This window comes from Ochotona curzoniae, unplaced genomic scaffold (assembly GCF_017591425.1).
Source record: "Ochotona curzoniae isolate NIBS_2020 unplaced genomic scaffold, NIBS_Ocur_1.0 contig_2404, whole genome shotgun sequence".
Lineage (NCBI taxonomy): Eukaryota > Metazoa > Chordata > Mammalia > Lagomorpha > Ochotonidae > Ochotona > Ochotona curzoniae.
In genome coordinates this window covers 4,313,698-4,330,903 of record NW_024465451.1, presented here as the reverse complement: position 1 = coordinate 4,330,903, position 17,206 = coordinate 4,313,698, and the positions used below count along the sequence as shown (strand labels likewise).

Sequence of the window (17,206 nt, the reverse complement as noted above, 5' to 3'; positions counted from 1 at the left end):
TTGGGCCCAGCACAGTGACCTAGTGGCTAAATCCTCACCTTGCATGCACAGGGATCCCATATTGGCACCAGTTCATGTCCCATATGCTCCACTTCCCATCCAGCTCACTGCTTGTGGCCTAGGAAAATAGTGGAGGACAACCCAAAGCCTTGGGACCCAGCATGCGCGTGGGAGACTCCAGGGATGCTCCTGGCTTCGAATCAGTTCAGCTCTGGCCACTTGGGGAGTGAACCAGCAGATGGAAGAGTTTTCTCTCTTACCTCTCCTCTTTGTAAATCTGCCTTTCCAATAAAAAGAAATCTTAAAAAAAAAAAAAAAAGAATGACTCCCCTGGGGCAAGACTTTATCCCAGCACTGAAAACTTTATTGTCTGTTCTTGCAGTACTGATATGGGCTCAAGTCCACCTTCCCAATAGTGCCCTTTATGGGGATCTGGATAGCATTCCTGACCCAGCTTGTGCCATGGCATTTGCTAGGCAAAACCAGTGGATGAAAACTGTCTCTCAAATCAACAAATATCTTTTAAAAAGGACTGTCTTGTGAAAAAAAAAAAAACAAAACCAACTGATTACCATAACTTCAGTAATTCCTTTAGTTTCACCAGTACCTGTTCTTTCTCCTCAGCTGGATTCCCAAAAGAAAATTTTAAGCATTTTAATTTTAAAAGCATGCACAGCGTGATCCCATTTGTATGAAATTATTCTGTTGAATATGATCCCACCTATTGATCTTGGCATTGTGGTGTGTTGTCAACTCTGAGAAGTGATTGTCTCTGGATTGTGTTGAGGTTTTGTTTTTTGCATTCTTCTTTTCAAACTAATAGGCACTTATTGCTATAAAAGCAGTAGCCATCCCTTTTAAAGAATAAAGTCTGTGATGAAAGATACTCACATGCTGCTATTTAGGGTTAACTATTTCTTCTTAATAGGTGAATAAATATTTTCTTTGGCAATTATTAGTCCTCAATTTGTGGTCAGGTATATTCAGAGCCTCAAAGGACATCGATGAGAAACAGAAAAGAAAAAAAAAACACAGAGAAAAAGTGAAGGAAGTCAGCGAAGCAGGGAGGCATTTGGGTTGGAAATTCAGGTTATGGTTTTGAGGGAATTGTCCCTTAGGTTTCTGCTGGTTTTTAGTCCCTCTGCTGTGGGCACTTTGTAAATCTGCTTTGCATGTACTCTTTATGCCCGAGTTGAGCTTTTCCCATGTCCCTCCCTGTCCTTTGATCAGCTTTGTGCATCCAACAGGTGCTCAATAAATGCTTAAAGGATGTGTAGATTCCTACCGTGGTCCTTTTTACTGACTGCCTCTCTTTGTCTTCCAGACTTACGGGATTTCAGCTGCCTGCCACCATCGTTAGTGCGGCCACCACTCTCACCCTGCGTCTCATCAGTGACTATGCGGTCAGCGCCCAGGGCTTCCACGCCAGCTACGAAGGTAGGTGTCTCCTGCCGCAGCCCCGGAAGCCTGGGACGGACGGGGCATTGCCACGGCTCTGGCGCGGTCGTGTGCTCTCAGCCTCAGAGCTTGCAGGGTCTGAGCCAGGCTTCCGTTGCTCAGATGGTTCCTCCCACCCGCTCAGGAAGCTGAAGGTTGGAATCAAAGTTGAGTTACCACAGTTCATCTTTCGGGCCTGGCACTGTCTGCTTCTCCATCACCTTGAAGTGGACCTTGTTGTGTCTTTATTGTTGAAACTCTGTTTTGCCTGGAGGTTAATTGCCTAAGGTACCTCAGGTTGTTTTGGAAAATAAGAGAGATATAAAGCCTAAGTGAAAAAGATAAAATAAATAGCTGAGAGCTCAATGCTGAGACTACAAAGAGTTAGTTTGTATCATTCAGAGAAGAACAATCGGTATTTCCTTAATCACGGGGATCAGGGGGTTCTGGTTTGAGCTGTGTAGGTAATTTCTCTTCTCTTGGTCTGTTTAAGTATGGAGTTAGAATTCAAATGAACACTAATATCTTCAGATTATACACTATTATTATTAACTTTATTATGTTAGTTCAGAAGGTGGTACTTCCAGATCTCTGTCATTTCCCTAGGAAATTTACATCTCATTAATAGGTAATTACGCTGTTCTTGGCTAAGACCTGCACTGCTATTTTGTGGTGAGAACATTAATAAGTACGTTTTAAGACTGTTAATGATAATTAATAACATCCAGGTAAAGCAGTTATTTGAATGTTCCCTTGCCTTTGTTTGAGAGCTTGAAGACTAAGGACGGTTTCTTGAATGAAGTTGCAGCAGTTTAGAAATAGATGGCATCTTTGTCTTGCCTGGGAGTCCACCATGTGAGGCAGGTTGCCCTACCTGCACGGCCGAGATTGTCGCTGGTGGCAGCTAGGGTGAGGCAGCTGCAGACTTAGACCTGAGCCGCTGAGGGCTCCTGCAGTGACCTCAGTTAAAGATTCCAGGCAAGGCTCACTCCTTTAACAGTGGTTCCTGATGAACTCTGCTTTGGTTTAACTGAGGGCTCCTGACAAGCACTTAGCTGTCATTAAAGTAAGGGCTCCTGAGATAGCCCGGCTTCTTAAAGAAAGGCATAATTAGCCTCACCCAATATCGTGTCTGATCTTGGTTGTCCTACTTCTGCCTTCACTCTGGCTCCAATTCCAGACTCATTCTCTTCAAGCTCCTAAGTGAGGCCTCTTTGAAGCTTAGGAAAGACTCCGTGGACCATTCCTAGCTCCCTACACCATGTGCCTACCTTGGGAAGAGGCACTGTGTTGGGGAGTGGGGTGGCGTTGAGGTAGCCTGGGCTAGAGACTGTAGAGGAAGTGCCCCCAGATATTCTGGGAGTGACTAATACATATGGGAATCCAAGAGTGTCCTTCAACCATCTTCATGGATCTTTTTCTTTGCCTGAAGCCTGTAGTTTCATGAGACTTGAAGAAAAATGTATCCTGTGGCCCCCTGACCACCCCTTCCTATCTGGGGACAAGGCCAAGCCTCCCTCAGGCCCAGCAGATCTGAGAGTTCTCAGAGGTCCTAGTCCAGAGTTCACGGTCAAGGTCTGTAGTTGGGCACTGGAAGTTGTCTGTATCTCAACTGCAGACAGAAATCCGAGAGTAGGTGTATCTTTTCTAGGAGTGTGTTGGACAGCTGAGGCCTGCTGGGCAGATCTAGTTGGCAGTGCTTTATTCACCAACATTATTCACCATAATCAAGTTGTGGAATCAGTGTTTTAAGTGTATACCAGTGGATGAGTGGATCAAGAAAATGTGCTATAGACACAAAGGAACAATATATTGAGCTTTCAAAAAAGGAGGGAGGTTCTACCACATGTGACAACATGGATGAACGTGGAGGACATAGGCTAAGTGAATAAACCAGGCATAGGAAGACAAGCATGGCCATGTCCCATAGAATGCCCTTTGGTTCAGTGATGGAACCCTACGTCTTAGCTGCATAGTGGGATATATCATCTAGGCTTGTGTGAGAACACTCCATATGGTTACACAAAGATGAAATAGCCAGAACACACATTTCTCAGAAATGCTGTTAAGCAATGCATGGTTATGCTGCAGATTCTCACCTATGTATCAATAAAGTTTTAGCAGGTACACCCTTGCTCCTTTGTTTATAGGTTGAGTGGAATGGAATTCTTGCTCATGTGATGGACAAATCCTATAAAATAGTTACTCTCTGGCCCTTTCCAGACGAAGTCTGCTGGCCCTCACTCTAAGTCCTTGGTGCCATTCCAGTAGCCATTAAGCACATGTGCCTGTCTGCATGCAAGCTCATTGAACTTAAATACATTTAAAGTCCAAGATCCTGTTTGCTCTGGTCTCATGTTCAAGTGTTCAGTTGCTGCATGTGGTTTGTAGTTGCAAAGACAAAAACTCTTTCCATCATGGCAGCAAATTCTACTAGACAGTGCTGAGCTACAGCTTCTATAACATTCACATTAGGGCCAATGAATCAACAGAGTTCACAAAACAACTTGGATACATTTACAAGCCTGTCTGTCTGGGGGTAGCAGCCCAGACCTGGGCCTGCTCAGCATTCCCCAACAGGATACCCCGAGGGAGGAGCTTGTCTTGCCCAAGCCCCATGATGTTGTGAGGTCTCTAAGTCACTGGCACCAGAAAGACAAAGTCTCTTGGGGGAGGTCCTGGCAAACACCATGGCCAGTGCTCCCAGCTGCTGTGGCTGGGTTAGTATGTAAGTAGGCTCTGCGGCAGGGATTTTGCAGACTGCCCAGGATGTGTGGCAGGCTGTCCTTGCACTGCTACGGAGTGGGACATGGAGACCTGTGCTATCAGAGGCATCAGCCTTCAGGAAGCCAAGGCCGTCACCACATCCTGTTGGTTGACCTTGGAATTACACTGCGGAGCAGGTTGCACATCGGTGAAAGTTTGAGTTGCTGGTGGCGGAGTTGCGGGGAGGGAGTGAGGGAGAAACAGGAAGGGCAGCCCTTGCTGTGGATATACCCTGGGTTCACTTTCTCATAATTTCTAATCTCTGGGGATTGGCTGGTAAGTACTAACTTCTCGGTCATGCACTTGAACGGTAGATTTTTTAGATTCTTGTGAGGATGAGGGAATGGCAAGTTCCAGTAGTCAAAAGGAGGGTTTGCCCTCACATCCAGGGAAGCAATCAACCCCTCCCTCTGTGGTGGAGCACCCCTTAGGCATTCATGCTATGTGGGGGGCAGCCGTCCAGACAGGCTCCAGAGGAGCAGAACCTGTTGCCAGCTCTGGCTGTCCCTAGTCCCAATGACCACACTTCTCTGTCGAACCCATCACCGTCTTCATTTCAAAGTGGCATTCAAGCCCTGTTCTGAGTGACTGCCTTGGCCCTTGTCCCTGATTATCTGCTCTCCAAGAGAGTCTGATCCTCCTGTACCTTCATCCCAAGTGTGAAATGCACAGATAAGGGCCTGAGCCGCTGTGAGAGCTTTAGCAGGAAGGCAAAATCAGGTGGAGGGTGTCAGCCCACACCACGCCATCAGGAAGGGCATTAGTCCAACACTGGGCTGACGAAAGATGCTTGGTTTGTATTGGGTCGGGGCATTGGGAAGGCTAGAGTGTGGGCTGCAGCCACTGGACAAGAAGGAAGGGGATTATATCAAGCGCCAGTTGTATACCAGACACTTGACACATGTTCTCTCATTTAATTTACCAGTGTCCCCATGGACAGATGTTACCATTTCCGCCTTACAGGTGTAACAGTAGGGGCTCTGCAGAGGTTGGTGTGATGTGTAAGACTACTTCCTGGCCAGCAGCCCAAGTGCGGCTTTTTATGGCACTGTACTCTGATCCTGCAATAGCCCCCCTGAAAGAAACGCTTGGGTAAGGCACAGTCTGGAGACGCCACCCCCCAGGGCAGGCGTGCTGGAGCCTAATCAGAAACAGGGGTGGACGCAGAACATCTGTGTGGCTTCGGGGGTGGACACAGGACATCTGTGTGGCTTCAGTGCCTCTCTATCCCACAGAGGCACCGGGGAATTTCTCCCCAAGCTTCTCTGAAAGGGTTTTCAGATAAGGGAACTGATGCTTGGTTGATTTGACTGTTGTTCACATTTTTCATGGAATATGTACAAACTTTTCCGGGGATTACCAGAGGGGTGCAGCAGGTGAAGCCATTGCATGTGGTTCTGGCAACCCATGCTGAAGTGGTGGAGCTCTGCTGCCAATCCAGGCCCCTGCACGTTCATCCAGGAGAGCAGCAGAAAACGGCCTTTGCCCTCCACGTGGGAGACCCAGATGGAGTTCCTGGTTCCTAGCTTCAACTTGGCCCAGTCACAGCTCTTTTGGCTCTTTGGGGAGTAAACCAGCAGATTCCTCTCTCCCTCTTCCTCTCCATCTTTCTCCCTCTTTTCCCTCTCCTCCTTTCCTTCTCGCTATCTCTCTGTCCCTCTACCCATCTCCTCTCTATCCCTTTCTCTCTTTTCCCCTTCTCTTTCTCTCTCTCCTCCCTCCCCTTCTCTCTCTCCCCATCTCCTTGGCCCTGTTCCTCTGTCCTTCTCTCTTTTCTCCTGCCCCTCTTCTCTTCCCCTCTCTTGCTCTCTTGCCCCTTTGCCCTCTCCATCGTCCTCGCTCCTCCCCTTTCCTTTTCCCTCTTCCCTCTCCACCTCTTCTTCCTCTTCTCTCTCCCTGTCTTTCTCGGTGATGGCCTGTCCCCTCTTGCTCTGCCTGGGGAAGGCCACCTGTCCAGGTCCGGTCCGGTGAGTACTCATTTCAATAGCTCTCTGTACTCTTAACATGCATGCATGCAGCCCATGGCACAGGAGATTGCCCTTTATGTGCGATTTTGGAATCTGGTTAATGAGGCCAGTCGTTTTCTGTGTTAATACAAGTAGCCCCGGTTTGTCCTCAATAATGAATACCAGCCAAGGAGCTGCTGTGGTTTGAGATCCCACAATTACTTAACCAGTCATCTTCTGTAGACATTTAGATGAAGAACATTCTTATATATACAACATGAGCCCTCATCTAATTAGCTTCTTAGAGCAAATTCTTGATGGTGCAATTGCTGGGTCAAAGAGTGTATACTTTACATTTTGATTCTGAATCCCGAGTGTCTTTCGAAAGGTTGCACTAATGCACGCTTTGGCGTTTGGCGTATGAGCAGCCAGGCTTGCGCTTACCTCCCGTCCTTGCCTCACTTGCAGGTTGGTGAGTTTCAAATCAGCTTCGTTGATTAAAATAAATGAATGATAGAACTTCATCTTGTGATAATTTGCATCTCTGATTGTAGGTACAGTTGAGCATCTGTCATCACTTGCTGGCCATTTGTAAACCATTTGGTAAATTTCCTCTGACAAGTCTGTCTAGTTTTTTATTGGGGTACTAGTATTTTTCTTCTTTGAAAGTGGGCTTTTTTTTACATGAAGGATATCAATATGACTGGTTTCTTTTGATGTTCAGCTGTTTTAACATTTATGCCACTCATCTTAAATATAAATTTTTTAAATGTTTTCTTTTTTCTTTCTACTTGGGGTGCCGTGGTTGGAAAAGTCTTTTTCTGTGCCACAATCAGATGAATACTCTTTTAGATGTTTATTTGTTTTTCTTTTAGTTTATTTTTATTGTTGCCTTTTAAGTGCCTGTGACTTGATTTCTGTGACTCACTTTCTGCCCCTGGCTCTAGCATGGCTGCTTGCCGTGGGTCACTGTGTGTTTCTGTGTACACACATGTACATGTGCATGTATGTGCACACACATGTATACATGTATGCGTGTCTGAGTGTGTATATATGTGTGTGTATGTCTCTGTGTGTACATATGTGTTTGTGTGTCTGTGTGTTTGAGTGTGTGTGTGTATATGTGTGTTTGTGTGTATGTCTGTGTGTGTGTGTGTTGAGGCAGGGGGAGAGTCTGCCTCTTTCCCAGTTTGCTCCCCCATTTCTCTTCCTGATGTTTGCATCTTGCTTCCGTTTGGATGCTATGGTTCTCACCCTGGCCAGCTGACTTCCCGCCTTCCCCACACATGACTCTCACAGATTGCATCAGGTTGTGTCTGTCGACTCTGGAGTAAGATCATGATGTGACAGGAACAAGAACCGTGAGCAGACCAGACGTGCCCAGGAGGCGAGAATATTGCAGGCTTTTAACACCTGGTCCTGACCACACCTTTGCATTTTAGCAGTCTGAATATTGAGTAGGTTTACCTCACAGTCTGCTTCTTGGGCATTTCTGTGCTTAGCCAATCTAAATATGGTCTTGGGAGCTCACCATCAGAGTCCAATCTGTCCCAGCCCACTTACCATCTCTGCATAGAACCTGGAAGGATGAGGAATCACTTGCTTGCACAAACTCCCTGATAGCCACCGATTGAGAGGTAGCTTGGTATAGGGTTAAGATCTGAGCTTTGGGGTCATCAGAATCAAGCCCCGTGTCGCTGCTCTCTTGCTCTGTGGCCTTGGATGTGTTTTTTCCTTTCTCTAAGCCTGTGCCTGTGCACAGGTTGGGCCTCCCTGATCTGCAGCTTCATGAGAGCTGACTTGTCACCAGTGGAAAATTCTACACTTGATCTTATGTGATGAAACACAGTCCAAACACAGGTGTGCTTAACACTTTGTATAAACTTGCCTATGACCATGAATTTTGTGTTCAGACTCACAACCCATTCCTGAAGACAATGTCTCTAAATAGTCCCCAATCCTGAGCATTGCCCAACCCAGAATACCACGGTCTTAGGTATTTCAGGCAAAGAACACTCAACCTGCCCTGACTGCAGGGAGCTGTTGTAAAATTAGGGGAGAGACTATAGGATACACTCAGCGTGAGCCCTGGCAGATGATCAGCTCTAGAGAAATGTCAGCTTCTTACTTAGGTAACTCTCCTGCTAAGCTGACTTGACTGGAATCCTTTCACGAGACCAAATAACTATAATGCCATAGTCCACAATCCCAGCCCCATCTCAATTCCCTGGCTCCGGATTTTGCATAAAACCCTCAGGGCAGCTGCCCTTGGTGTGTCTAGCCTTGCAACCAGACTGTGGTTTCTTGGCCAAAGGATCTGAGTGTTCTGTGTGTCTGTGAGCCTCCAGCCATGCTGGGAAGCCTGCCCATGGCCCAGGCCCTGTCACCTGGGGCATTCAGCACTAATGAGGCCAAGGCCAAGGCCTCTTGTCTTTGTGTTAGAGATGTTGGCTTTATAACTGAGGGCGTTGTAAAAGTCCATAAGTAGGCTGTTTGCTTTAGGAGTTGTGGACCTGAAAGCACTCCCGTCTTTCTTTCACCAACACATACACACACACAAGCACACACAAATGAAACAGTTTTCTGCATTACTTAGGGATGTCACAGATACCCTGAAAGCCACTCAAGAGTCTCTGATCTCCCAGAAGAACATTCCTGAGAGGCTGATTTCACCTGTGAAGCTGGCAATAGGAATGTTGTTATTCATCATGCCAGCACTTATTGAGCACCGGCTGTGTGCAGTCCCAGGTTTTTTGAATCCTTGCTTTCACAGTCCCCACATGTGGCCTCAGCCCGTCTCCATGTCTCTCCCCAGAGGGGAGCTGCCAGGAAGCAGCAATGCTCAATTTAGTGCTACTCCTGAAAACTGTGCTACTACCAGCAGGTCATCAGTATCATCTCTGCCTGAAGACCAAGTGCATTGGAGCAGGGCTGGTGGGAAGCGTCTGTGAAGGATGGATGGACAGATGAGCATGGAGCTCCTTGTCTTGCTGTGTATGGAGAAGCAGAATAAGAATGGCTTTGGGGGTGCAGTGTGCCTTTGTGGCTCTCAGAAGGGCGAGAATGGTTAAGATTGACCATGCTACCAAAGCAGTTGGCATTCCCAGACAGAGCTGGAACCTGGTAAGCTGGTCACCTGGGCCTCCTGGTTTTATCCCTACCTTAATTATCTTTGCCGATTTTCCTGTGCTGGCTGCGGCCTTCCAGACCATTTTCTCACACTGATGGAGTGCCCCCATTTTAGGACATTATGCAGACATCTCAGAATTGGGCTAATGGGAGCTATTTGATCATCTGTGGGTATATACTGATAATGCAATTTTCACCACTCAGGCCACTTCAGGCTGTAACTGCAGGCGTACCTGGTGCCTAGACCTCGCCTGGGGTTGGGGGTGATGGGTGTCTACCTACTTGGTCTAAGAGAGATGGCATGGCATCCCTGAGTGAATCTGCTCCCCTTCCCTGGGTCCTGTCTTGAGAACTAGAGGACCATCTGTTCTAATCAGTATTGTGGAGTCGCAAATTAATACACAGAGATGTGGCATTTGAGACAAATTGGGCAGTGTTCTCACTAAATGAAGAACAAGGATGATTTTCCCATCTTGTTCTTAGTCATTCTGCTAAGAGTTCATCATACACGGTGCTATTCCCCCACTTTGGGAGGAGTATCATAGCAGCTCTGAGATGGTACTATGCTGATCCTGATACCCAGAGCTCCCTGGTGGGAGGGTGCAGGAGGAAGCAGTGCCAATGGGGAAGGAGTAGTGTGGGTGGCTGGCTATGGACAAGGTGCACCTCTGCTGAACTTCAATGTCCTCATTTGTTCGTTCATTCATTCATTTACTTAGTAAACATTTACAGTCATCTGCTGTGTGCTAGCCCTGAAGGTAGACCTGGAGGAAACAAGAATGAAGAAGCCATGTCCTCTAGCTTCAGGGTGCTCTGAGACACCTGAATGTGGAGAGGAACAAGAGTGCAAGCCTTTAAGTCAGAGATGTGCGCATCCAAACCTTGGTTTCTCTCCCTAGGAGCTGTGGGACATGGGACAGGTCTCTCAGCCTCTGGATACTGGAGTTTTGCAAAGTAGGAACTGTAACACTCAAGGGGTTGACCCGTTTAAAGGAATGAAAGTATGGGAAACACTTGGCCCCAAGTTGCTAGTTGTACCTGCCAAGCCCTGTACCATGCAGAGAAAGATGCTCCGGTGCCTGGCTAGAGCTCTGAGTTCAAGTTTGTGCTCTGGCTTGCTATGGGACCTTGGGAAAGGCACTGTGCCCCAAGATCCATTCCATTAGAAACAGAATGTCTTTCTTATGCTCTCCAGGAGATTGTGAGCATTTGTGATAAAATAGCAAAAGCATCTAAGGTGATACTTGGTGCATGGCAGATAGTCAACAAATGGAAGCTGTTTTGACAGGATATAATGTGTTTTATGGGAGTGAAAATATATGTATTTTCTGGCTGTATATGCACTGTGTGTGCATGTGCGTGTGTATGCATGTGCGTGTGCGTGTGCGTGTGTGTGTGTGTGTGTGTGTGTGTGTGTGTGTGTGTGTTTGCCTGGTAACCTATGGTCAAGTTTTATGGGTCTTGAAGGCCAAGGGCTGTCACCTGCTTTCTCTTTCTTCTGTCGTCACAGTGCCTTAGGCCCCAGCTGGCACACAGCAGGGAGCCTGTGCTGGTGCTCAGTCCTCCAGCTTGGATCTCTGCTCATCTGGACAGTTTTTGCGCAATCTAGCACTAGAGGTGACAGTCCCATGAGCTCAGGACTTTAGTGGATAAATCATAGGCCTCGTTTTCATCCTCATCTTCCCAACTCCTTCTCCCCCCAGTCTAGGCGCACGTTTTTAGTAAGTGGACAGCCTTACTCCTGAACCACCTTGCCCCTGCACAGGATCCTACTATCACTCATTGTCCACAGATTCAGAGAATCAATACACATTTTGGAGCTTTCACTTCTACACTCTGTAACTGCTTATAGGTTGGAGGCTGAGCTCCTTCCCCGCCATCACAGCCCTGATCATTTGTCAGCCCCACCCCCCCAGCCTTCCTTCTCTACACACACTGGGTTTTGTCCAGTCCTGAGATCCAGGCTCATCCTTCCAAGATTCCAAGTCCCCTCTCCTGAACACCCTTCCTGCTACCCACTTTTATTCCTTCTAGCTGTTTCTTAACTCAGCAGCACCTTGTTTGTTCTCTCATATCTTGCTGTGCATCGCGTGTGGCACCCCAGTATTTCCTGTCCTACCTGCCTTCCCTGCCCCTCCGAGTTTGCAGACATTGGGAACAGGGAATAGACACTGGGCTGCAGCTCAGGACACGGGAAGATTGAACTTCCACTCTGTATGTTAGTGGCCAGCTTGTGGCTTTGAACAAGTCACCTGGCCACCTCTGACCGTGCTTGTCATGGAGGACAATGATAGCAATAAACACTGTTGCTCCATGTGGGAAGCAACACACGTCAAGTGTTCTGACAGTGCTTGGCAGTGGATAAACAAAACAGGCAAATCCCTGTCCAAAGCTTTGCTCAGCATCTCTGGAGGAAGTTGTCTACATCACCTGGCCCAAGTCCACAAGGTGGAGGTAGCCTTTCATCTAAATGGAAGAAATCACAGCCATTTCTCAGAGTTCTGGAGTCATCATAGGAGGGGCAGGGACTCAGCTGGAGAGGGTCCCAGGCTCTACTCCTCCAACCTGGCGGAGATGGGAAGAGAGGGTCTCGGCCAGGGCAATCCCCTGCCTTCCACGCAAAGTGCGTTTATCAGTAGAAGACCTGTGCTAATAGGTGTTAAATAGAGTTCACTGCAGAAAATTGAGTAGTAATGAGACTTGGAACTGAGAGGATAAATTAAGAGGCCATCATGTGGTCGGGAGTTCCAACCTGAATGCTGAGAAGCAAGCAACCTGAGTGCCAAGGGAGCTGAGAGAACCAAGGGAGCTGTGGTCAGCGGCCAGGTGAGTATGACGTGCCCACCCCAGATGGAGGCTGCGGGCTGTCACAGCAGCTCAATAGTTATCACATCTCATGGACTGCAGGGCACAGGTTCTTTCAGACCCACACATCACTGGTATTGGGATGTGTGTCTGCTCTAGGATGGCATGGTAGCATGTTCTCTGCTCAACTGGGTAGCCACTAGAACTGTCAGTTCTTACGGAAATTGTCATGGGCTCAAGGAAGGATAGTACCAGTCACCCTGAGTAGATCGCATCCCTGGTCTGGGTCTTTCATGTGGGACGAGGTGACCATTTACCTTTACTTCTACCAGTGAGTGCTTTTTAAGATTTATGTATTCATTTATTTGAAAGGCAGAGCCACAGAGAATGAAAGAGAAAGCATCCATGTGCTGATTCACTCCCCAGGCAGCTGTCATGGCCAGAGCAGAGCCAGTTTGAAACCAAGAGACTGGAACTTCGTCTAGGTCTCCCCCATGGGCACCTGGATCCATAGCACTAGGGCTGTCATCCCCTGCTTCCCAGGTACCTTAAGTAGGAAGCTTAATCCAAAATGCGACATTTAGGACTGGATTCAGCACTCCAGTATGGAATGTGGACATTACAAGCAGCACTTTAACCTACTGTGCCACAAATGCCAGCCCTCGTCAATAGTTGGGGGAGGTAGGCCCTTCTGCTATCCTTTCCTTATCTCCAAAGCCCTGACCTGACACTGGTGGGGAGAGTTCCTCTTAAACTGGAGTGTCCAGGTACACATTTTAATCCCACCTCTTCTCATTGACGAATGGCGGTGATTAGGGTGATTAGTCGTCTCTCCACCCTCACCTTCATTAGTGTGGGTAATGGAGGGTTGAACCTATTGACATTTTGTTTCAACAAGAGAGGAAGCACACAGCATGTTAGGTGGCAGATTCAGATTTAGACATTTCGGTGATGGATAATGTGATGTTTCTGTCCTCCACTCAAACCCGTTCTTCAACCCTATGAAGCAGCAGCAAAGGCTTCCCAGTTCTTATACAAGCCTTGGGCCTCTGAGTGCAGGAAAACCAGGCCCATGGGTCCTGCTGGACACCTCCCAAGTGCTCAGCAACACGGGAAGCCTTGCAAAGAGTGATGTCAAGGGCCAGAGGGAGCAAGTGTGGGTCTCCTTGCAGCTGCTAGAAGCCCTATAGGGCAGAGACACAGAGTGGGAGAAAGGGACAGGAGGGACTAGGCTAGTCACCTAAAGGTCTTGAACAGGGATTTGTGCTTTAGAGACAGTGAGGGGGTGAGGGTGGACGGATGGCAAGGAGTCTGCCACAAGGCTGTGAGTTGGATGGACAGGAGGCCAGCAGCCCCAGGGTGCCCCCTCCACCCTGCCCTGCCAGGTGGATAGGTGGAGCAGAAACTCACCTCTGCCTCAACTGCCAGTATTGATGGTATTCTTGGATTCTGCAGGCATTCACCATGTGCCTGTAAAGTGACTGGGCACGCACATCTTAACCATCCCAATGAATAAGAGGAACGTTCCAGTGCTGGGGTCTCCAATTCAGTGTGGCATGAGTGGAGCCCTAGAGATTATACTTGGAAACTGTGCTGAGCATTCAGAACGAGGAGGAAGGGCACTTGCACTGGACAGTGATGCCTGTGGGGATGGTGATGAAAGCGGGCACTGCATAAGCTCTTCCCAAGCAACAGGCAGTCTACACAACAATCCTATGAGGCAGGCATTGTGATTATCCACGTTTTATAGTCGAGACATGTGACTGGAGATGCAATGTAAGTTTAAGGGGCATGGTTGGAGATAAAATGTAAGTTTAAGGGGCTGACATTGTGTAGAGGGTAGAGTCACCACCTATGAGACTAGCATCACATGCTAGGTTTGTGTCCTGGCGCTCTGCTTCCAATCCTGCTCCCTCCTCATCTACCTGGGAAAGCAGCAGAGGATGGCCCAAATGTTTGGGTTTATATGCCCACATGGGAGACCTTTGCAATGGCCATTGCAGCTATCTGGGGAGTGAACTGGCAGATGGGAGGTCTCTTCCTCTCTGTCTTTAACTGGCTTTCAGAATAAACAAATTTTTCGTTTAAAAAATGTGTATTTGAGCCCAGGTTTTACTCTACAGAAAAAGAGTACAAATGCAGCTGGGATGGTTGGATAAAAATATTCAACTATAAGAGGGAAATTTATATTTTCTAGAGTCTTATGAAAGGAAAGATGTAATATGGCCATATTCAAAGGTAGCATCTTACACAGTGGGAACCATTTGAAATAGAGACACCTGACTGTTGAGTCACATTGTACCAAGGGTGGCAGCGACAGGTGCGTCTCGGTGTTAGATAAGAGGCACCTGCCAAGTGAGAAGAGCTCCAGGATTTTACCCTAGAGGAAATCAAGGCACCAAGCAAATGTGCAGGGATACCCACACTGTGTGAAGTAACATGACCATGTGGCACTCATCCCTGTTCAGCTCGCCTGGAGGACTTAAATGATAGTGCATGATACTAGAACAGTTATGGGGGTGGACACAGTGACACATTGTTGGTGGCGATGCTAATTAGTCCTTTGGGAATCTGACGTGACAGCATGTATCAAGAGTCATAAATGTTCCTGTCGTTTGACCCAGTAATGCCCCTCCTGGGAATCCATGCTCCTGAAATAACTCAACAGAAGAAGAAAGTTATATGCGGGAAAGTGTTGATTTCAGCATTATTTATAATGATGAAAAATTGGAAACTGTAAAAATGTCCAACAATAGGGGGATGGCTGGGAAAATTATAGTGCGTCTAACTAATGGATTTATGCAGCCATTTAAAATTATAATAGCCTATTTAGTAATAGAGAAAGATGTTAATATTATTTTCAGGGGGGAAAAGCAGAAGGCAGAATTGTTTCCTAGTATTTGTTATGACCGTGGAAAAAGAAAGTCTTCCATGGATAGGGACTGGTTAAAAACAGAAAGGGAAGCAGTTGACAGGAGAAGGCAGAGAGACTGGGGATATTTTTTTAAAAAAAATCCTTCTTTAAATCCAAACCCAAAGACTAAGCAAATAACTAGTCCAATAGCTTTGACCCTCTGGCTGGTGTGTGATAACCACTACACTACAGAAACTGGTGTGGAAGCTGTGTACAAGTGTTAGTGGGCTCTGAATGTAATGTGCATTACATGTTGCATGTTACCAGGCTCTGTCTCTAGAAGTGCACATTCCAGATCTTGGGAGGTGGACATGTGTGGAGGAAGGCCAACACATAATACAGCATTGATCAGCAGCTCACAACCCCAACCCCGTAACACCAATGGGAGGTGGGTGAGGAATGAATGGTGGTGGGGGGGGGGAGTGACAAACAACAGTTTCAGAGTTGACACGAGGGAGGGCTTGTCACATAGAAGAAAAACCCCAATTCATTAGAGCTTGCCCCCAAGAGCCCAGCCATGTCCAGTAGGGACATGTTAAGGTTGGGTAGATGTTTAGACAGGAACCAAAAAATATTACAGCACTTTCATGGCGATAAGCTGTAGGAGGCTGCTTGGTCCTGATCCAGCAAGGGTTGGATGGATCAAGGTCTGCCAGGGGTGCTGTCAGTATCCTTTCCCCAGCCTGGGAGGTGCACTTGATTTCATCAAAGGAGACAGAGCATTAAAGGATGTGCTATTATTTGTGTACCACTGAAGAGAAGAAAAAGAAAACTACAGATTTCTTGCAGTTTTTATTTATTTATTTATGTAAATAATTTTGCTTAGTTGATTAGGGATACGAAGGGTCAAGGACTACAGGAAAGTGGATAATACCATTGTTTCCACAGTAATATCATTTTTTCCCCTGTATCTGGTGTCAGGGAAGAAATAAAGGGAAAAGCCCCACCCAGCCTCCCACCTGTCCCAGGTCCCCAATGTGAGGCACGCTCCAAGGGTCCTGCTCAAGCAGTTTTGGTAGTTCAACAGGTCTGAATTGCTGCCAATCTTGCCATTCCAATCACGAAGAAACCTATTCAAAATCCACTGGCTGACATAGTCTCTTCATGGTTGGGATTCTGAGATCAGCAGTTCAGTTGGAGGGCTCTCCAAAGAAACTTCATCTGAGATGATCCCAAACCAGATTCTTGTGTGAGTTTGCCAGTACAGGGTCTGGCACAGTCCGTCACACCAATCAGCTTATGCACATGCTGGTCGTTGCTATTGCTGGGTCAGTTCTGTTTCCAGCCCTGCCTTCCACTTGAACCAATGGTGTTGTAGTCCAGCCCGATCCTACCCACTTCATGCTGGGCCCTCACACAAACTAGTGGGAGCTGCAGCCTAGTTGGGGCGACTCCCCATAACCCTCACCAGGCCTGCTGCTTACCCTGGTTCCCATGCATGCCAGTATGTACCACGGGCTTGTTTAGTCTGTCCCAGTTGCTGTTTAGCTCTCATACTTTGTCAATGGGCATTGAAGCCTACTTCAACCAAACCAACCTATTATCCAGCCCACACACATACTGGCAGGTGCCTTTCTGTCTAGCCCCCCCTGTCCCTGTCCTGGTTTTCGTGCTCTCCAATGGGAGTGGTTACTCAAGAGGGAGGTGCCCACTATCTCCCTACTAGGCCTCTCCAACTTCCAGATTATGCACTCTTCAGATGGTTGTGGCATTTAATTTCACAGAATTAATCCCAAGTGCCAGCCTCTGCCATCTGAATCTGCAGCAAAATCCAACCAACTCTCACCCACTCTAATTTTTGTTTGCACCAGTCGGAACAGTCAGCCCAGTCTGGCCCTTCCCTAATCTAGCTCACATGAGGCCCACAGGTGTTGTAGCCCTGCCTGATCTGGTCTGCCCCCATCCCAACTCATGCTCTCCAACGGGAGTGCTTGTCCAGCAGGGGAGCCCACATTCCCCTGCCTCCCCTGCCGGCTTTGTCCCCTTCCCCCTCCCCCGCCCCCGTTTCACACATGTGATGTATGGGCGCTGCAACCACATCTGGTACAGCTCACCTCACCTTGGCATTCCTTAATGTGCACTGGTATGTGTTATGACCGAAACTGGCCTGACCCACACTCTATGCTGGCGCTCAGATTTGCCAGTGGTTGATGTGAACTGGTTCAGCCTGGTCTGTCCCCAACCTATGCCATATGTATGATGGTGGCTA

General features: G+C 47.6%; 1 protein-coding gene across 1 annotated transcript in view; it reads left to right on the top strand.

The window, feature by feature from the left end:
• The window catches only part of CSMD2 (CUB and Sushi multiple domains 2), a 580,178-nt gene that overhangs the window by 109,149 nt on the left and 453,823 nt on the right, over positions 1-17,206 (top strand). The window contains exon 3 of the mRNA XM_040974400.1: positions 1,325-1,437. Within this exon, the coding sequence (XP_040830334.1) occupies positions 1,325-1,437 (113 nt within the window). The remainder of the gene's footprint in view (positions 1-1,324; positions 1,438-17,206) is intronic.